Raw genomic sequence first — 21,961 nt, 5'->3', positions numbered from 1 at the left:
TGTGACAATCTAATTAGATGCTCAAGAAAGTCTTTGCATTCAGGAAGACATTTCCTTAACAAAGCAATTTTCAGGAGCTTTCTGGAGATAACTAGCATGAAGTGGATGCAGACTGTGGCAAGAATGAGTGAATTCTTTAGACAAGTCTACTTGTAAATACACCCCTAATGAAGGCTCTCTCTATGCTCCCAGCTACTTGTGTGTGCAGATCACAGCTTTTGGAGAGGAGAGAAGAGAAGACATATTCCAGCATCTCCCCCCATTCCATTTGGTGGGAACGGGAGGAGACAGAGTCTGTCAGTTACACTGCTGCCCCCTGAACTTGTTTGGAATCTCTCCTCCCTTGGTGGGATTTCTAGGAGTGCTGGATGCAGTCAGTGGCAGCATGGCTGTGGCAGAAGCCATGCTTGATTAAAACTGGCATAAAATGTGGGGCAAGGTGGAAATTATGATTCTTGTCAGGATACTTCCCCTCAAACACATTTGATCCAGCATATGGACAAAGTCATGTTCAACAAAAGCTAGGACACAATGGCCAAATTCTGACCTCTGATCTGACCTGCTCCAGAGGTTAAAGATTAGTGCTCTAACCCAGTGCACTAACTGGCCCCCCTAAATCTCCCTTTTAATCAGTAACTACTGGTTGGGACTAAAACTTCTAATCTTAAACTGTTTAAAATTCAAACAAAGCCCTGTAAGTAAGTAAGTAATTGCTGTTACTTTCCCTCAAACTCTGCTTCCCACTTCAGTTTCACAGACCATAAACTCCAGAGAAAATAACAACTTTTGACTTCCGACCCTTCATTCATTAAACGCTCTGTAATCAGTAGTGTAGATTGCTGTATTTAACAATGCAGCTGAATATTCCAGGACAATAGCACTGAAAGCTCATGCGGCTAAAACCTCTTCTGTAAAAAAATCCCCATGTTTTGTAAAGATATTTCCGCCTTAGTTTTCCTCAAATGTACCTTCAAATATGTTTCAGTCTCGGAGGAAATAATATTTATATATAAAACTCAGCTTACAAACTCAGTAACTGCCAAATAGAAGAAAGGCAAAATGAACCAATTTTCTTCAGAGGATTTTTGGGGTTCTAAGTCTCATCCAAAGTCCTTTGAGAACCTTTCTATTGACTTTAAGAGGCTTTAGATGAGACCCTTATTGCAAATGAGAAACGGCACTATAATAAAACACAATCTTACTTTGTATCCACCAATGCGATGTTCTTGTTTAAATTCTTTTCCATTCTTTAACCATCGCATGGTTGGCGTTGGGTTTCCCATAGCCGGGCAACGAAATTTGACGGTGTTAGCTGCTGGGACTGCATGCAATCTTTTCTCCATTTTGTCAGTGTGTGTCCAGTAGGGTGCTCCTGTTTCCAAAAGATAAATATTCAAAAATAAGTATCTGAAAACTGTTCTGAGCTCTCTTTCCACTGCCAGGAGGCTTCATGTTTGGTTTTATGTGAATTGTCTGTGGGAGACAATGTGGTTGGTTAGCACATAACAGGGGGTCACATGCTTCTGAGTTCCAATCACAGTTCTGCTGATGCGTCACTAGAGTTAAGAGAACTATACCTTTAATTTACTTGACTGAGTCTCAAAACTTTCAAGGAACTCAAAAGTTACAAGGATCTAAAAAGTGAGAAACATTACATGCCAAGGGCAAATTTGGACTCAATTCATTTTTGCCTATGTATTGAATGGCCACAGCTCAATTAACAGTACCTCCTATGTTGGGAATATGAATTATCTGAGAAGATGAGGACAGCCAAAAGAGTCAAGTATACCAACAGGAAGAGGCAAACGCTTCCCAAGAACACTTTTGCACAATCCCTGCTACAAAAGGTTTGCAGAGTGGTGGTCTCAACATAAATTTGAAGGAAAGCCAGACTCAAGTTGGCAAAATTGTATTTCATGCTCTTTCATCAGGACATAGCTTTTGTGTGTGTGTGTGTGTGTGTATGCATGTGTGCGTGAGCAGGATTCAACCAGAATTTCACAGCATGTGTGTTAAAGACTACCTGATTTAAAAAAATCCTGATGATACAAGGACAATGTAGCAACCTTTAGATTTCTTCACTGAGCTTGTCAAGATCTTTCAAGCCAACAGTTCATTGGCCAGAATAACCCAGTGGTTGTTTTTATGAGCCTACGTTTATATAAATGATTATCATTATGCTACATTTACCCAAATGATTACCATTACCGCACTCAAAAAGATATTTAGACTTCCAGATACTCATTTCCAGCTGCAGTTATGGTTGGTGTTCGTAAATGAATGTGATGTGTGTGTATGTGTGTAAGGATTCTAGTATCTAAAAATTGGGCCCTTAGTATGCCATGTACCAAAATTACAAATGTGATCAACAAAAAAATCAGAGACAATCAGTTTGTTTTTACCGGGTGAATATGGAGTTTGGAAAAAATAATTGCATACACACACACACAGATAAATAAATAGCTGATGTCCATGACTCATGAGCATCAATTAGCACTGGTTATATAAGCCATGCATAGTACCAGTTTCCCCACAGAATTTGCCAGTTCAGCTCAGTTTTGCACTATCCTATCATCCCTACAATACTAGATCTGGTCCTCTCAAGTGAAGTGTATGCTACTCAGCCTAAACTGCTGGTGGTTTGAGGACACATTTTTAATTACGCCACGTTACCTATTTTAAAGAAATCATCAAGATTTGTTTAACAGTATATTTTACAATGGATTCTTCCTGAAATCAATCAGATTAGCATGGAATTTTTAAGACAAAAGGGGTCTAGAAAAATAACCGCATTTCTCTCAGCTCTGTTTCATTTCCTTCATTAGCAGTCTAGTACTCCACTATAAACAAACTCTTCCGTTCTTCAAATATTTATAGCACTTCTTAGAATCAGTAAAATCTCAGAAATCTTGTCACCCCCACAAAAGAAAAATACAGCTGGACAGAAATACAGGAATAAATTCTTTAACAACCTCTCCTCCATCAAGACAAACATTCCAAAAGCAAGTCTTAAAATGATGCTAGATATAATAAGTGGGTTTTTTTAGCCTGAAGAAGCAATTAGTGTTAAAATTAATGAACAAGGAAAGAAAAGCAAATTTGCACATGCAGTTGAAATATAAAATTAAGTAACTTGTAAGTACTTGGAATGAAACTGTAGGACCAAGAAATTGCTAAATGATCCAAAGCGAATAAGGATGCAGAGGAAAGCATTAACATTATCAGCTAAAAGCAGTATTACCTTAACACACCAAAGACTCCTTCAACAAATTGAAGTAGTAAGACCAAAGGAATTTACCTCATTTAGCAAAAAGTGAATTAAATTAAAACTGCATCAAGCAGCGGAAGAATTGCTTTAAAGTTCTAATACATAAAAAGAATATTTTCTCTGCACCATTAAGCATTTTCAACAAGGTAATACAATGTGATCAAACAGATATGCTCACTGGGCTAAATCCAAGATTCTTGAAGTCTGATTAAACTTCATTTGCACAGGCAACCTCCCTACCTACCTGGCCATTTATTTATTCTGGGCTCCTCACTGTGATAATCTGAACCTACAGAGAGTTGAGTGCACACAATCCTTCCAACCATGCTTGTAGCACCAACCCAGCAGCTTAATAGCCAACACTAACTAGACTTGGAACGATTCAGGAGTGGTTTTTTTAGGGGGAGAGAGGGTTTGTAAATGTCAGAAACATGGATTTCATACACACAAAACCAATGCAAAAAGATTTCCATTGAAAACAACCAACTTTTTAAAATAAGCAAGGTTTTAAAAAACATAACTTGAAAGTTAATTAGCATTTTTTAAGGCTATTTATTTACTTTGCATTTTTTTTACATATGATGTTCACAATCTGCGTTTTAACAAATATAAAGCTTTGAATGTTTGAACCTCAGCAACTATTGTCATTAAATAATTATCATCTGACCCTCCATAATTTTCTACAAATGTGATAATTTTAAAATCTATAAAAAAGGAAAAATTTTCAAAACAAACAGATATGGTCCAGCGAAAATATCAAAAATCAAATTCTGCCAGGCCCAATAATAACACACAGTAGCCATGTCCACTGCACACACTGACTCGAGCATACACTCTCCTACATTGTATGTGCATTCACAAGGTTTGCAGCTACCCAGTGGAACCCCATAATTGCAGAACCTCCTCCCCTCTTCCACACCATCATGAAGCAAAGGCAATGGAGTGCTGCTCCACAATTTACAGGCCTGGACTCGGTACTTCTTGGAGGCTTGTTTCCAGAATATTCTTCCCAGCACAACAGAACCAAGGCAATCAGGATCCAGACCTTAGTTGGAAGGATGGTCCCCAAAACAATGCCTCTTTGAGCAAGTAGAATACTAGTTAATTAGTATATTTCTACTACAATAAAACAGATCATTTCATGTTAATAATCAATTCTTCAAAGTGCTTTGTGGTATTTCCTCAGACAATCATTGAGAGATATTTAGCAATGTACCATTTTTTAAAAAAAAAAGAAATAAAACAAAGAGTCACCAGCATTTACAGACCTGTAACATACATCTACACTTTGTTTTGGTTTCTTAAGAAGAAATCATCAAAGAAAAGTAACTTTTCTTTCTTTCTAGATTTACTTCTGACTAACAGTGCTTTTAATTGGCTTAGGAAAAAACTTTTACCAGATCTACTAAAACCAAGGATCAGTACACAATACATCTGCAGGATCTTTTTATGAGCAATATTGTTCACGTCTTTGCTTCACGACGAGACTCTTAAATGTATACTGATAATTACAGTACATCAGTTTAAAGTTCACAGTACAATAACAGTAAACATACTGAACTGGTAAGAATTACTGATTACTTTTAGAATTGTCGTTAGCTAAGAAAATATTCTGCTGATGTAATTAGCAACAGGTTAAAACTAATCAGGCAAATCTTGTACATGGAAACCTGAAATTAGACAAGCTTACAGGACCATTTTGCTTAAGGATTTATGAAAACCTACAAAAAGTATCCAATAAAGACAAATATAAAAGATGTCAACTACACTGAAGCTTGACTAAGGATCACCTGCAGCAAACAACACGGTATTTTAATTGACCACATTAAAGTATCCCTGGAATTTCCAGTACAATTGAATTTGACCTTTAATTAAAGACCACTTCTGCTAGACAACCAATTTTTTCTGCTCCCCTCAGAAGATTTCTGCTCTCAAGTTTGATTCATTAGCACCTTTTTATCACTCTATAGACCGACATCATCTACCTACTACATATTTGAGAGAGTTTGTCTGTCTGCCTGTTCAAGAACTCCCCCTAAACCAGTGGTCCCCAACGCGGTGTCCATGGGTGCCATGGTGCCCGCTGGGGCATTTATGTGCGCCCGCCGAATGATCTGGGCTGACCCTAACCCTGGGCACGCAGCGCATGCTCAGCCCCGCCTCCAGATGCGCGGCGTGTGAGCAGCCCCTCCCACATGAGCGGCCCTGGTCCTGGGCAGCCCCAAAAGGTTGGGGACCACTGCCCTAAACAGTAAGAGCTAAGACCACCAAATTTGGTATACAACTTACTCTTATCACAAACTTAAAGCAACGGAAGGGTTTGGTTGTGCCAGGAAAATGGAACGTGCCTGGAATGGGACTGTTTCTCATAAAACCATACAGAAAAGAGATAGAATCACTAGGCAGGTAAAAGGGGCTGGCTGGGGGCACCCCCACCTCCACCCCGCATTCAAGACTGCCCCAGCCCTGATCCTCCTACCACCCAGGGACCCTATAGGGAGGAGGGAAGGGGGAGCTGAATGTTTGTACAGGAACATTGCTGGCCATTCCCTTTCGTCAGGGACTGAGGGGAAAGTGCAGTTTGCTACATTCCTCACTCTGACAGGGGAGCACAGGAGACAGAGGAACCTGGACCTACCCTACTAGGGGACAAGCACCCCTCTTCCCCCTGTGCCTGCTGGAGCTGGAGCAGCCATGGAAAGGTGCTCCTCACCTGGCCGCAAGCTGCTGTGGTGAGAGGGAGCTGGTGTAGTCCTCTCTCCCTAAGGCAGCCTGCATAGTGAACTCCTCATTCCCAGCTCTGGCCCGAAGCAATAACTTAAACAAAGTATGAACATTTTCATTTTATTTTCCATTAAACCAAAAGCTGAGTCAAGGACCAGAGCAACACCAGGTAAATCTTATGGTAGCTTATAAATATATAGCTTATTCTTATTCCACAAGCTTCAAATGGAGAACACAAGGTTTAAATACGGATTGTTTTAAACCGACTATTCATAGCACCAATATGCTGCTATTTAACTGAAAGGAAACAATTTAAAAGGAGATGGAAACAGGAATTGGATGTTCACAGGACTGAGATGGGATATGCTACCTTTCATATATTAGAATTTAGTCCAAGTTAGAAGGGACTTGTCAGACAGTGAGAGGCCCATGTGGAATGACATCTGATGGCCTCAGTCCATGTCTTTATGGACAAGCATCATCACACAAATCACCACAATTGATACTCATGTCAGCATTCTCAGCAATGAGGATGAAGAGCTAAGACAAGCCTTCAAGTTAGTGACCGCCATTCAACTCCCATTGATGTACCTGGTGTATTAATTATGACGTAACAATGCTGGAAATGGCAATGCACTCTTCCATGGAGGCCAAGAGAAGCTAACAGTCAACACCTTGTGAGGCATTCTGTGCTTTGCAAAATTGAGCCCTGAATCAGCATTCAGAACCAATGACTTCAGCATTCAATTTAGCAGGTCTGTAGTAGACCTGCTAAATCGAACCCTGGAAGATCAATGGCCAGAGCATCGATCCTCCAGTAAGTGGTTAAATGACCTAACATATGGCAGGGGCCAAACAGTCAGCTAAGAACTTATATAATTTTAATAGCATCTAATATTTCACATCATCAGAACAAAGGCAAATATATAAGTAGTATATCCAGTACAACTGATCAACACTGATACTTAATTATTTGAATGTATTTTTGGCTACATATTATATGCCACCCAAGGGCTACTTACAAAGCAGCCTAAAGAATGAACATCCTACTCGAGTGCTACATACTGTAAGGATATGACATCTCTAATGAATGTTCTTTAAGTAAGTTAATATGAAATGTAGCAGTCTATATTCTTTAAGTCAGTGACACTACACAGTGTGCACAATAGCTCACTACCAGTAATCCACAGGGTTGAATAATAAATTCCATGGTGCCACATAAGAAATCAATGTGAATACATTTTTCTTCCTAGTGATTGCTCCATTTAAGCTATATTAATAATGCTCTAAATAACCAAAAGGAATTTTAATATTCACATAGAACCCACTTTCACATTAACTGAGTATCATAGCTATTGGAGTTTAGTTGGACTATTAATCAGAGGAAGCGCTTTTCCTGGGATCAAATCCTGCAGTCTTCACTCCAGGAATAAATCTCATGGTCTCTAAATCCATTAATTGTCTCCAGTAGAATTTCTGGATGAGTAAAGACTTCAGCATTTGGTCCATTAAGGTTCAGTTAAAAATAGTTTCAAACCACCTTTCAATTAACTCATTCTCAAAATAGATTATTTTTCTTTCATTACATTTCAAATCAGACACAAAAGCAGAAAGTAAAGGAAAACTACTAAAGAGTTAATGATAAACTAAGAGAGAAAGAACACACCAGTAAAACAAACTGGGTATGAAACAATGTTAGTTTATTTTCATGTTCCAAAGTCTTGAAATAAGTTACACAGAGAAAACAGTTGGAAAAGTTATTGCGATTGATATCACATGCATTTAACAGACAAGAAACCAAGTGGCTGACATTGCAAAAGGTTAAAAAGCAACTACTTTCCACATGGATACCACCAGTCACCTCCAGAAGTTGGTTGTTACTTACTCATGTGGTTGTTGTCATTCACAAAATCCTCTGAGCCATCATTGTCCTCTTCATCATCTCCAGACGAAAGAGCATCTGCATAAAGATTTTTATATATTTTATACAAAGCATTGTGTAGCACATGCAATTTCCTGCACTTTAGAACAGTGTTTCTCAATCATTTTTATAAAGTGCCCCTTTAAAAAAAAATTATAAGTACCCCTAGTACCTATAGTTTTCAGATACACAAATTTTTTTTTCTACCATTGCAATGCATTTGTTTAAACAACTTAACCGTAGCTGGGCAAGTGATGAAATTTTTGGGTGTAAAAAGTACAAAAATAATAAAGCGCTGTAAAACTTAAAACAAAAATTCAGTTTTCTCCAAATTTCATTTGTGTTGATGTACCTCCCAGACTTCTCTCTCATACCCCTAAGGGTATTCATACCACTGATTGAGAAACAGTGCTTTAGAACACCTAAACAAAGTATGTCTGAATTAGATTTTCTTTAAATGTGCTAAAGTTCATAAGTAGCACACCCAATCATAAAATTATTCTTACAAACTCAACTAAAACTGGATAATAATCATGGAATTACTGCAAAGATTTAAAAGCAATGCTGCTAATTACAAAAAAAATCAATTTCTTTTATGATTTTTTTTCTTTAAAAATCTCTTATTGTCTCAGGAATTATTTGTCATTTGACAGACTGTAGGATGCAAGTAACACAGCAACATGCAGAACCGTATGGCAGGTTCTCGGGATATGCTTACACTAGGGATGTAATAGTGTAGTCGATTAAATGATTAATCGATAAGCAAAAGCTTACAGGTTAATGCATTTCCTCCGTCTCCCCTGCTAGTTAATTTTTTCAGCAGACTGGCCAGCAGCCAGGCTCAGTCCTGGCTCTTGCCAAATCTGGAAACTCAGCCCTCCCCTCCCGCCCTTGCCAACTGGACAGGGGCTGCTGCCACCATGCAGTGCAGCCTCTGTATCAGAGGCAGTAGTGAAGGGTGACCAAAAATGGATCTGCGAGGGGAGCTGGTTTTTAAATTGGCTCCCCTCGTGGCCCACCTGCTGCCTGGCACCCCACGCTGCTGTTTCTGATACAGAAGCAGCAGTGGCAGGGAGCTCCTCGGGAGTATCATGCTGGCCCCACCCCCAGGGACTACAGAATAGTCGAGTAACTAATAAGAATTCATGAGGTTAATCGACTATTCAATTAACCAATATTTAGCATCCCTGGCTTAGACTTCTCATATGATAATTTTATTATTTACCTAAATTACACAGGCTGTTTTATCATTGTGATCCCTCTGTATAGTCTAATCCTGTAATTTAGTAATTCATACATCTTCACCTGGTGTTAATCAGCATAGGTCAACTGAGGTAAATGAAGTGTTATGCCAGTTTGCCCCTGGTCAGAATCTGGCTGGAGGAGAAAATATTAGAAACCTGGCTAGATGAAAGGCTATTCTGTGTATTCTTTATGTCAGATTGGACTTCTTCAAAAATGAACAGAAGTAGTTTTCTATGGAACCTTTAATACTGAAAATTGCTACTACATGCAAGATCTGTGATCAGCTCACTTACCTGTAACATTTACAATGAAGTATAATGTATCACTTTCTGTTGTCCTAACAGCAGTGCAAGCATAGAGGCCTGAATCTCTGGGTGTAGCATCTTTAATTTGCAAGTATTCCCCAATAATCACTGTTCTATTATTGGGCCCCAGTTGGACCCCATCTTTAGTCCAACTGATCATGATGGCATCTTTCAGCAGACAACGCAACTCAACTGGATCTCCTGGAAGTGCTGAGTACACATCCGGCTGAGAGATTTGGTATTTGGTTGGTGGCTCTGCAAAAGTGGAAGGAAGGAAGGAAGGAAAAAGAAAAAGGGAAAGGAGAGAATTGCCAACAAAAGTCAGTGAAGGCTCCTTTCATCCACAGCAATTATGTTTTAAAAAAAGTTTCATTTTCAGATTCTCCCAGCAACCTGTTTCATAAAACTGAAACGCATGCAGGTACAAAGCAGATTTTACTTGTGAAAAGCAAACCACAAAAGTCCCCGGCAAAGCAGCACTGGTCCTTCTTCACTGGGATAGCTTTCCATATAATTAGTAGGGACACATCACACAACTGCTTCTTCACCATAAGCTGCCCATAAAATATTCTAATTACGGACTGGGGAATGTCATTGAGTCTGAGATTCTGAGGATCTCAAGGCAATTTGGGATTGGGGGGTAAAAAGGAGTGACTCACAACACTAATTCAAAATTGAGACCATTTACTTTATCTCTGTACTTAAATGAATGGATATTTCCCCCCTCAAGAGAAATTCATTTTAGAAAACAAACAAAAATAATGTCTACCTGAGAGGTTCTGAGTAGGGATAAAAGGATGCCAGCACAAAATCTAAAATGGCATAAATCCATTACTAATACACAGTATATATGACTAATTTATTCCCTCACTTTGGCACCTCTCTGCTCCTTTTTCAGACTTTCTATATTTGTTTTCCATACTGCCCACCCTCTGCTCCAACTCGCAGTCATTTTTTCCATTGAATTGGTTCTCTCCATTTCTTAGTTCATGGTCTCTTCTGAGTAGAATGGGAACAACCTAGTGACACGAGAGTCACACTTTCAGACCCAAGATGAGACAGTTCACCCACTTGTTCCTTTACTGTACCAGGATAGTCACAAACATTTCAGCAGCTGTTTTCTCAAAGAAATTTGCTATGCAAATTAAGTTTTCCTATATTTGTGGAGCCAAATCGCCCTCTCCCAAGGTAAAACCCCAAAAGAACACTGAAAATTCACTCAACAGCTACACCAGTATTTTCCCCTCAAGTAGGACAGGACCTTGTGCAACATGGAAGATAAGCGTTAGAAACCCAACAGCAAGGAAGGAGAGCATCCTGAGTACTAAGGAGTGTATGCCATAAAAACCCCAATAAATATCCTACAACATGCAGACACTAAGTATGCCTGTGTGCACATTTATAAATAAAATATACATATCCAAGCAACATTTTAACATAGGTGATGTCAACTCTCACGTTTGGGAACAATATTTTTTAGCAGAAGTATTCAAAGAGCTACAATACAGCTTTACACTTGTTACAAACTCATTTTACCTCACACACATGCCGAAATATTTAGTAAGGGCTGGTTCTGCTTTGAGCAGGAGTTTGGATAACCTCCTGAGGGCTCTTCCCACCCTAATCTTTTATGATTCTTATGATATTAAGAATTCCATTGATCCATAACACAGGTGAGACATAGTGCACCAAATAGTGCTATTACAAATTCATCTTCAGATGGAGGATAAGTGGTTTCTAATAGGGATGTTAAAATGTGGGTAACTGTGAAAATGGGTAATGCTGAAAAACTCAGTGATTACACGGTTACACACACTCGCTGCCAGCTCCCTCGAAACCAAGTGCACCCCGCTCCCTGGGAGCCTGCTGCTACTCCGTGCTGCTGCCTTTGTATCAAAGGCAGCGTGTAGGGCAGCAGGCAGCTTCCCAGGAGTCATGGCAGCAGGAACCGGCATATGCTGGGAGGCGGCTTTTAAACTGGCTCCCAGCATGCACCAGCTCCTGCAGCCCCACTCCTGGGAAGCTGGCTGCACCAGGCTTATTGGTTAATTATTTACACAGTTAATATACTGGCATATCTAGATTCTCCATCTATTTCATTTCAGTAAACATTAAACCCAAGAAAACTTAAAAAAAAAAAAATCACATCCCGGCACACACAAAAAAAAGTTACCTGAAACTGCAAAAACAAACAAGATGACAAGTTTGCTTTTGCAGTACAAGAACTGACATACTTCTCTGTAGCTTCACCTTCACAGTCAGTGTCTTTTACAGAATTATTCTAGAACAATAATTTGCAGCCAACTTTAAAAATGACTTTCTTTAAATATCAATATAGGTGTTGATAACATTATTCAGTATTCCTTTCATGGTTATTGGGGGCTTTTTTCTGAACAGTCCAAGAACGCAAATAGACCGAGCATTTCTGGTTCCCATTGCAATGTCTCCGCATAGAGACAGGGCTGGCCTTACCATGAGGCAAACTGAGGCGGCCACCTCAGGTGCCAGACTGTGTGTGTGTGTGGGGGGGGGGGGGGCAGCACTAGGACCCAGAGTGTAGAAAATTGTGTCTGCTGCTGGAGCATATGTGCATATGGGGGCGTCATTTGAGCTCCCCGCCTCAGGTGCCAAAATGTTGTGGGCTGGCCCTGCATACAGACTACTCCAACTTTGATTACATGCTGTGAAAGATAAACCATATTCAAACCCCAATCCTAAATGCATTCTTTTTTAAATGGCTATCCTACTTAATCTTTCAGCACAAGTGAACAGTCATATTTTATCACCTCCCTGAAAGAAAAATTAGTAGGAAGCCAACAAAGAATGGACTGTACAAGGTAGTATTCCTTGACCTAGTCAGTGCATTATTCTCTCTTAATATCTGCAGGGATGGTACAGCACCAAGAGTTGTCGTGAAATAACTAAGCAGTGTTTGGAAGGAGTGAGCTATTTCAGGTAAGTCTTTGTGTTTATAGCAGCACTAAGACCACCACTTTTTATAATGTTTGCCTATAAAACTTTTCCGGTATGGGTGTTGAATTGGTGCCCAAATGCAAACAGGGAACAGGTGGGACACTGAATCACTATCCTGTCCAACAGTGAAAGGTCAACAAGGTTCCAACTGTTAACTGTTCCCGCCAACTACAGCACTCTACAAAATTACCTTCCTCTCTAAGTACTCTGCCCCAGTTTATAAATATTTTTACACTCAAATGAGATTTAAGGCAAGGAATAGAGAGCCAGTTTCTGCGCTCACACATTGGGTAACCAATTTAATGCTGTTAGGCCCACACGTGTTCCTGCAATCCAAACTTACGTGGGTGCATAAGGTAGCTATGGGCTCAATGATATTGGGCATTTCTTCTGCTTGTGTCCTGGGGTTTGCCTCAGATGCAGCCTTGGTGTGTCACTCAAGCACAAGAGCCACCCATTATGGGATCTCAGCCATTTGGGCTCCCAAAAGGGGTGATGAGAAGACAAGGCCATGACTCCACACCATCAATCAGAGTTTCACAGTTGCAGAGGGTGGCTCCTTCCTCCGGCTAGGGATGTTAAGAAGCGGGTATTTCACTAATTGTGAAGTCAATAGAATTTTTATCGACTACACAATTAGTCAATAAGGGAAGAGTCGCTCGATCCCAGCTCGCGCCGAGTCCAGGAGCTGCCCCCACTGCAGCTCTGCAGTTTAAATGTCGTAGGAGCCAGGCTGCCAGCCAACCAAGCTCTTATGATATTTAAAATGCAGAGCCGCAGTGGGGGTAGCTCCAGATCCCGCACGATCTGGGATTGCTCAGTCCCAGCTTGAGCTGGGGTCCAGCACCTCTATGACCATCCCGGGCCACTGTGGACAGGGGCTGCTGCCGGAGCAGCTTCTGCCTGCGGCAAGCCTGGGCCCGCCATGGGAAGAGGCAATAAAGGCAGCAGCACGGGGGATGGCAGGCAGCACTGCAGAGATTCCTTAGTTCTTGAAAGAAGACTTGTTTTCTTTTATATTTGTGTCAAACAGCTGCTGACCGTTACATCATTATTTTAATGACAGACGTGAAAAGAAGTGGCTGAGTGTGAACACTTCCATGACAGCGTGTGTGGAGTTTTTGCACAATAGTCCCTTGAAAAACTGAGCATCTCTGGGATAAACATTTGACAAACAGGCTTGGGTAACTTTTTCCCGCCCCATACAGCCAGTCTCTCAGCATGGTTTATGCCAGCCAACCATCCTGAACAAATGGGGTCAATGCTGTTTGCTTAAGAGCCAAGTGGTCAGAAGAGAAGACTGGAAATTCCTAAGGATCATTTTCATATTACTATGAATTCAATTATATTCCAGAGTTTCCATTTAGTAAATGATCAATATAAACATGAGATTTATATATGTATTTTACTATGTTCTCTACTTTTATTAAAATATTAGCAAAATGTGGATACTGTAGTTAAAGCCAAACAATATAACCCCCCCAAAAAAAGTCCCAACAAAGAGCCCCAGAAGGTTTTTCACCTTCACAAAAGCCTTATGCCCCCTTCTCCCAATCAAGTCTCTTCTACTTCAAAAGCATTTGTCAATAACCAAACACACTTTGCAGCACAAAGATACAGCCTGTATTTAATCAGAAAAATTGGTTGTAAAGTTGACAGCCCTTCACAAAAAATACTCTGCTGCCAGCCCCCTCTTCTTCAAACTGAAGGGGACTGTATCAGTATGGGATGGAGAAAGAAAGATTAGGCTCCTAAACCTAATCTAATAGAGAAATGTATAACATGAGCCAAAGGCTGGAAGTAGAAGCTAGGCAAGTTCAGACTGGAAATAATGTGCACATTTTTAACAGTGAGTGTAAGTAACCATCAGAACAACTTGCCAAGGGACATGGTAGATTCTCCATCGCTGGCAATTTTAAAATCAAGTCTGTTTTTTTGGGTTTTTTTTAAGATATGCTCTAGAAATTATCTCGGCTCTATGGAGGTCAGTCAAGATTACTATGGAGATTTCTAAAATTCAGGAGCCATTTAGGCTTTGCAGGTCAAAACCATTAGCACAATCCAGAAACCAACAGGCAGCAAGTTAAAAAAAAAAATCAAGGCGTACAGTTCACAAAGGGTGGGAGTTATTTAATAGTGTGGGAGTCATCTTTGTCATATCTTCCCCTTGCCCTCCCCAAGCTAACAGAATCCCTTCGGTCTTATCTAGATTGAGCTTCAGCTAGCTAGTTCTCATCCATGTCCCAGTATTCTTTAAAACTCTAGGCCAGACATAATATGACTTCTCCAGCTGTTCTTTTGCACTAGTTTGTCTTCCAAATACACTACAGTCCATTAAAAACAGTCTCACAACACACACTTCTGCTGTCAAGAACAGCCCTACAAAGAGCAAAAACTAATTCACCACCTCTCCCCCCCAAAAAAGAAATAAAAATGTCAGTCTCTGTAAAATAAACAGCACCAAAGAATAGGAACTGAACTTTATTCTGATAGTTACAGAAAATTGTCACAAATTCTAGTTCTCATTTCATCTTTCAAAGAAACTTCTAAACAGAATTACTTACACTAGTGTATTTCAAATCACACCCTCATTTACAAAATGTTAAATACACTGACAGATTTTTTTCTGGCATCCTTTATCCATGTGATCTTTATTCTACAAAGTGGGCTTCACAACTAATCACCTGAGGTGTGCAGGGCTCTATCACCAATACGATGAGATAAAAAAATATACATTAGACAGCCATTTCAAAAGGGAGAGTTACCCGGCCCTAGAACTGGAAACTTGCAAAACAAGTTATGATGTCACGTTCTATATGTCTCGTACTCCAAAGAGTGTATGTTTTACAGCAACAGTATGAACATAAAGGACCATGGCTTTTCTCAATACACTAAATAGAAGGAGAAAAAGAAATGAATCTCCTCCAATAGAAATATTTCCCAGCATCATCATGGGAAGGGGAAAATATTACCAGGTGCTGGCTTGTTTTCCTCAGCACTGTCGTCTTTTTTAAAAAAATTAAATAAATAAATAATGCTAAGGAAATAGCAAAGAATAAGTGGAAAGGCTCAGAAAAATACCTAAAATGTATTTCTGTGTGATTGGAAACCAGCTGGTTATCAATAGAAGAGAGGGAATGCTCTGTACTGCTGCAGGGAACTTTTTCAGCTCTATTTAGTCTTGGCAGTAAACATCCGGATGCAGATCATGCAAGGCAGAACAGAGCATTTTAAATAAATAACTGCAGTTTTTTGAAGAATACCTGATTACCAAAGATTTTTATTAACCAGGCATGAAAGTCACATTTCTCTCTGATGTGACTAAGGAGGGGACAGAATATAGTAGAAATGACACCATTCCACTGCAACATGAAGTGTATGGCACATGGACTCCACTGCTCTCTGTATTATGGTCCTGGGCGGCCCATTGCACAGGGTCCGCCAGCAGGCTCTTGGGGAGGCAAGGAAGAAATGGAGTGGGGCCAGCAGATCCTCAAATTACACAGACCCTCTGGGATTCTGGGATGCATAGTGCGACACAATCTATTTCAGGCACTGCAAAGGGGCTCCCTCAGTGTCCCACGATCTGCCTTCAGGTGGGAGTGTGAGGGCTGCATTTCACAGAGCTTCTGTGTTTGCTCCCTGTGACAAAGCTTACTTGTTCCAGCTTTGCACAGAGAGTGAGAATTTTACCCAGCATCCACAGTCCACTCGACTCCTCCTCTACCACAGAGCCACAGTAATGAACCTGGAGTTATGGCTGCGAGAGTACACATGGATAGCCCGTCTTACATGCTCGTGGGTGTAGGTGTGCGCTGCGTGCTCTTGGGAGTCACTGCCAGGGAAGCCTCAGAGCATGCCAAACTCAAAACAAACAGCAGTCAGCCCAGCTAGCCCACCATCTGCTTCTGGGGCTGTCCTGGGGTTTCTCCCTCTGTATCGTCACAGCTTTGTAGGGGAAAAAGAGGAGCAGTGCGGCTTCTGTGTCACTCCCAGTTTATTCCCTGTTCCAAAGAGAAATCCAGCTCCTTTATAGAAGAGAGTCTCCAAAACTAGGCACAAATCAGAGACTGACGTGTCTGCCCCATAAGGAGTTCAATTTCCATAGAAAGGAAGAAACCTCACCTCATCTAAGCAGCCACACCAGTTACATTATCCTTTAATCATAACTGCAGTTCCTGTGACCTACCACATGTCACCAGTAGGGCTTGAAATTTGATTTGTCCCTTTCATGTGTGTTCATTTTTTTTAATTGTATCCTTTGGTATATATGGTTGTGACAATTTTCTTCCACTATTTGATCTGAGGAAGTGGGTCTGGCCCGCGAAAGCTCATCACCTAATAAATCATCTTGTTAGTCTTTAAAGTGCTACATAGTCCTGTATTTTGTTTCAGCTACACCAGACTAACACGGCTACATTTCTATCACTCAGCTCCAAAGTACACATCCCTATCACTAGAGCTGAAGTAACTCCATGAATTGGATTCAGTAGCAGACTGTTACCCTCCATGTAAACTAGATGTTATTGCAGAACATGACATGTATTTCACACCATTATTCAATCTCATAAAAACTAAAATAAAAATTGAAGCTAATTACAGTGGTGTCTTTCATACCACACGTAAAACAATACAATGAAAAGATCAGCAAAACAGCTACAAGGCACACTGAGGGATGGGCAGACAGAGACACATATTAAGTGTCTCCTTATTGCTTCGTCCTCCAAAATTCAGCACATCATAAGATCTTTGTTGGTACTGCACAGAGCATCAATGTTCCCTCTATTTTTTCCATCCATGTGCAGAATAAATTTTGTTATGTGCACTGAGGCATGTGCAGATGTTCACTACCAATAGAAACACATGCTACCTGCTTTGGGTGCGGTGGGTGCTCTGCTAATCAGCTGGGCAGCAGATCAATTTCTCTTGGGTGGCCTCCCTAGAGCTCAGCTTACACAAAACACTACCGAGCTCTTACTTCATGACCCAGCAGCAAAGGACTGAGTTAGTTTCATTTTGCTACCTGTTGCTAAAGGCTTGACTGGGAAATGCTATGTACAGAGACATGATTGTGGGAAAAGAGGTAGATCTATTTGATTAAGCATCCAGAGGAAACTATAAAGCATCTTAAACCTACTATCAAACCTACATCCCAAACTATAGGGTTTTATTAACAGTCCCCTATTGCCACTTGTAAGAGTGATGAGGAGGGAGGTGCTTTTCCCTTCCTATCACATACAAACTGAACTAAGCTTCGACAGTCCTCTGGTTGGTGTTATCACTATAAACATACCATGGGAGCATGGTATAACCTTAAAATTAAAAGTTGCACAAATTCTTGACAGAGGGAAGCCTACTCGTGTTCTCTGTGAGGAAAATTAGAGGTTGCTTCTGAAGTAAAAACTAGACCACAAATGGCTATTTAGAGATGCTCAAAATAACAGGCTTTTATTTGTTTTTGACAGAAAATGCCAGTTTATCACAAACGTCAGTTTCTCAGGTCCAGGCGGGAATTTCTGGTCAGAGACAGGGACACCATGCCACCCAGAGTAGCCAATTCCCATGTGAGGAGGACACTTACCTAGAGGCTGGGAATATTAAAGTCCCTGCTCCAAATCAGGGAGTGTTCCTATATCCCAGATGAATGTGATAACCTCTTCAGGCTACTGAGTGCTGGGTCTCTCCACATCTCTCCAGCTGGAACTGTTCCTCTTTATAGAAATAATTCCACATTCACTGGGTCAGAGAGACTAACTCCATGGCTCAGGAATTAGTGCACTCCTATGTGATATGGGATTTGCAGGGGCTTAAAACTTGAGAACTAATTTTTTGCATGGCAGGAAAAGGGTTTTCCCTCATCTCAAAGTCTATTCTGCAATTCATCATTTTCTATGTAAAGTAAAATTCCTTCAACTGTTAGAGCATGTCTGCACAGCAGCACTATATCAGGATAATGTCCGTTACCCTGAAATAGAGTTGTGTGCATCTTAACAGCATGCCCATTATTTCAAAATAAATTTGAAATAACGGGTGTCTTATTCCAGCTTCCTGTAAACCTTGTAGCATGAGGAGTAAAGAAGACACTGGAGTAGCACTCTATTTCAAAATAAGCTACGCAATTTGCGTAGCTCAAATTGTGTGGCTTATTTTGAGCTATGTGCAACTATAAACATACCTGAGACTTTCAGACATAAGTGGAAATTGCGTGCCTGTAATTCCCTTGGGCATTCTTGAAATTCTTATTCTTATTACATATATTATTCTTAGCTTAGAACCATGGTGTATCCTCTGATTTTGTTCTCTCCCAACTACCGTGAATGGATCATCGAGGTTCAAAACCTAATTGGCTCCATACTTTTTTACCGTGCATCACCTAAAAGACGGAAGCTAAGGCACTTTTAAAAACTTTTAGGACCAAATTCTGACCTTTATGTAATCAGTCAACTCAAATCGAGTTTCTCCAGACACACGTTTTAAGTATTAACTGCGGAGTCTGTACACTGTGCCAATGGGAGTCTTTTTTGTCTCCCACTTTCCTCTCAGATGGACTGTATTTTTCAGAGCATTCTCTTTCCTAACATGATACCTAAGGCTGTCCACACAGGTCTTTCTCCTACATATAACCTACACTGGTTAATCAGCACTGAAGTCTGGAAGAACCTTGTTTGGTATCATATATTGCTATGCTACCCAAAGGTCCCAGGATTAGGGTCCCAAAATGCTGAGAACCATATTAGCACACAGGAAGATATGGGCCCTGACCAGAGAATTGATAGTCCACCATTCCGATCCTGCAGTGTTCTTTTTGCATATGATCAGACACCTGTATCTGTGCAAAGCCCCACTGGCTTCCATAGGGCTCTGAGCACAGACCTCAGTCTTTACAGCTCTCAAAGCACAGTTAAGACCTAATTCAAAACAATAAGCAACCAGTGAAAATAACAAACAGTAGCACCTGGGGGTGGAGAAGACAAGGTAACAGGATGCGGTAGTTATTCAGACTAGATATCTGAACAGCTTGATTGTCCCAGAGTCATTTAAAAGGGAATGGCTATTTTTAATATGAATAAATATCCAAGGGATTCCCTATCCCCATGTTCCCTCCTTGGAAGTTGGCAGTATTAGTGGAAGATTATGCCTGAATGTATTATGCATTTCCGTGGTGAGGGAAGACGTGCAGATATACTCATACACTACTTCTGAGTTCTTCAACACTGAGTAAGTTAAGAAAGATGGCAATCAAAGGGTTAGTGCAAGAACTACCAGTCAATGCTGATTGGCTGAAAGAATAGACATTGAATGACTGAGAAACAGAGAGCTGGGGTGACTGCCAGCAGAGCAAGCAGGCTAAAGAGAGAAGGTCCTGCCAGCAAGCTGGTAAGAAGCCACCCATAGTGACAGCACACCAGAGAAGGGATAACTAGTCACAAGCGGAAGAAGCCTAGAGAAGTAAGGGAGGGCGGCAGGAGAATTGCTGAGGATTGATTCTTCCTGCTTGCTTTAAGGGGTTGTGAGCTGGAACTCAAAACAGGGATTGGCCTGGGTTCCCTGTGGATCAAACATGGTCCTGTAAATCAAAGATGGCATCCAAGACCTTTGAAGACAAGTGCTACCCAGCATGCATCCCACTATATATAAAGGGATACCCATTCAGAGTATAGACATTAACATCCTTACCCCCAGAATATGCTACTATAGAAGGGCTGACTGACTGCCCAGCTGGGCTGAGCCAACACAATGCAAGATTCAGACTGAGCCAGAAGGAGGCACTGATGCCCTAGACCACATGAGATGTTTAAAATCAGTTGTAAAATGATTTTTAAAGTGTTCTGGCCTCAAGAAACACTCGGTTCTATAAATCACATTAATTTCCTCAAATCAAAACCCTGCAATGTGCACACTGAAGGGGGTTTCACAGACTTGCAAAACAAGTCCCGTATAAGTAAAGCTCTCATTTTCAATGCTCCGCTACCAGCCCCTCTACTGCATGCAAGTACCTCTATGCATCTAAATGGCCAATTTAAAGAGACTCTAACACTAACTTGCATCTCTGGGCTTCTCTGTGTTGCTAACTTTTATCACATGAACAACTGAGTTACATGGTGCATTATTGACCATGTCCCAGCAGCGTAGACCATGTACAGGTTGGACCCCCCTGGTCCAGCACTCTTGGACCTACCGGTCCTGAATGAGGGAATTTGCTGCATCACGGGAGGACTCCTGCCACCAGCCTCCCAGGATACTGCGCCTTCCTCTGGCTGGCTCTGCTCTAGTCCCACTGCCACTGGGCTCCAGCCCTGCTGCTACAGGCTTGGGCTTGGCATGCTGCCACCAGCTAGCTGGGGTTCTCCGGGAACAGAGCACCCCAGACACCATGGCCCTGATTCTGCCTTGCTCGGCTGAGGCTTCTCAGGGACACGGCTCCGCAGCTGCCCCGCTTCTGTGCCACCCAGGGCTTCCTGGGGACTAGACTCCACGGCTGCCCTGCTGCCGCCACACCCCACCTGAGCTTTTCAGGGATGGGGGTCACTGGCTGCTGGCAGCCTCGCTGCTGCCCTGTCTGGGCTCCCCTGGGACGGGGCTGCACAGTTGCCCTGCTGCTGCCACACGAGGACAGGGCTCCACAAAGATGGGGCTCACCGGTCCCATTGCTGCCTGACCCAGCTGGGGCTCCCCAGGTATGGGACGCTGCGGTTGCCCCGCTGCTGCCACTCCAGGATGGGGCTCCACAGGGTCGGGGCTGCACTGCCTGGCCGGGGCTCCCTGGGCACAGGGCTCACCTGTCTGATGGTGGGGCTCCCCCCCCCAACATCTGTAATTCTGCTGGATCACAGATGTTGCTGGACCAGAGTATCCCGGATTTAAGAGGTTCAATCTACAGTGTGAACCAGGACAAACCATGGTAAGCTTTTTATCAGCTAACCATAATTAAACATCTAAGGTTACGTGGAGGGCAACACAAATGGCCAGCATCACCAGCTGACTGCCACCACAGGCCCCCAAGACAAGGTATGGGGAGGGCATCTGAGCCCCCAGAAGGGGCGGGGCCTTGTGTGGAAGGGGCGGTGGAGTTGAGAGCAGTCAGCCTTTAGCACCGCCCAGACTGTGTGTCACATCCGTCCCACCTCTCAAAGCCACACAGAGCATCCGAGCTCTGTGCTGGAAGACAATTCAAAGGGACCCAGGGTTTTGGCTGCCACTGCTGCCACAGTAACAGTGGTGGCAAATGGAAGCTCTGGGTTCCTTTTAATTGGGCAATTGCTCCTTTTGCTGCCTGTCAGCAGGCCTAAGCAGCATGTCATCTACCTAGATAGCTCACAATCTTATTCAGAGACATTTTGTAATGCAGAGAAGCCTATTGGGACCAGGCATGTGGTGATCATCATAGGGTACATCTAGACTGCATGCTTATGTCAGAATAGCTATTTTGGAATATATCTTCCGGCATAGCCTATTTCAAAATAGAATGTCCACACTATAGGGAAGCCTCAAAATTAGTCCGAGGCAGACTCCTCTAATGTGGAC

At 41.8% G+C, this 21,961-nt stretch overlaps 1 protein-coding gene across 10 annotated transcripts in view; it reads right to left on the bottom strand.

The window, feature by feature from the left end:
- FGFR2 (fibroblast growth factor receptor 2) overlaps positions 1-21,961 on the bottom strand; it is a 131,361-nt gene that overhangs the window by 70,692 nt on the left and 38,708 nt on the right. For 7 of the 10 annotated variants that reach the window (XM_075935341.1, XM_075935342.1, XM_014573599.3 and 4 more), the window contains exons 3-5: positions 9,452-9,718; positions 7,878-7,952; positions 1,203-1,372 (exon numbers count right to left, since the gene is read on the bottom strand). In XM_075935341.1, the coding sequence (XP_075791456.1) occupies positions 1,203-1,372; positions 7,878-7,952; positions 9,452-9,718 (512 nt within the window). The remainder of the gene's footprint in view (positions 1-1,202; positions 1,373-7,877; positions 7,953-9,451; positions 9,719-21,961) is intronic. The other 3 variants (XM_075935346.1, XM_075935347.1, XM_075935348.1) reach the window with 1 other exon arrangement.

The sequence above is a fragment of the Pelodiscus sinensis genome, chromosome 8 (genome assembly GCF_049634645.1).
Source record: "Pelodiscus sinensis isolate JC-2024 chromosome 8, ASM4963464v1, whole genome shotgun sequence".
NCBI classification, from domain to species: domain Eukaryota; kingdom Metazoa; phylum Chordata; order Testudines; family Trionychidae; genus Pelodiscus; species Pelodiscus sinensis.
Note: the sequence above shows the minus strand (reverse complement) of the source record. Positions and strands in the feature narration are given on the sequence as shown.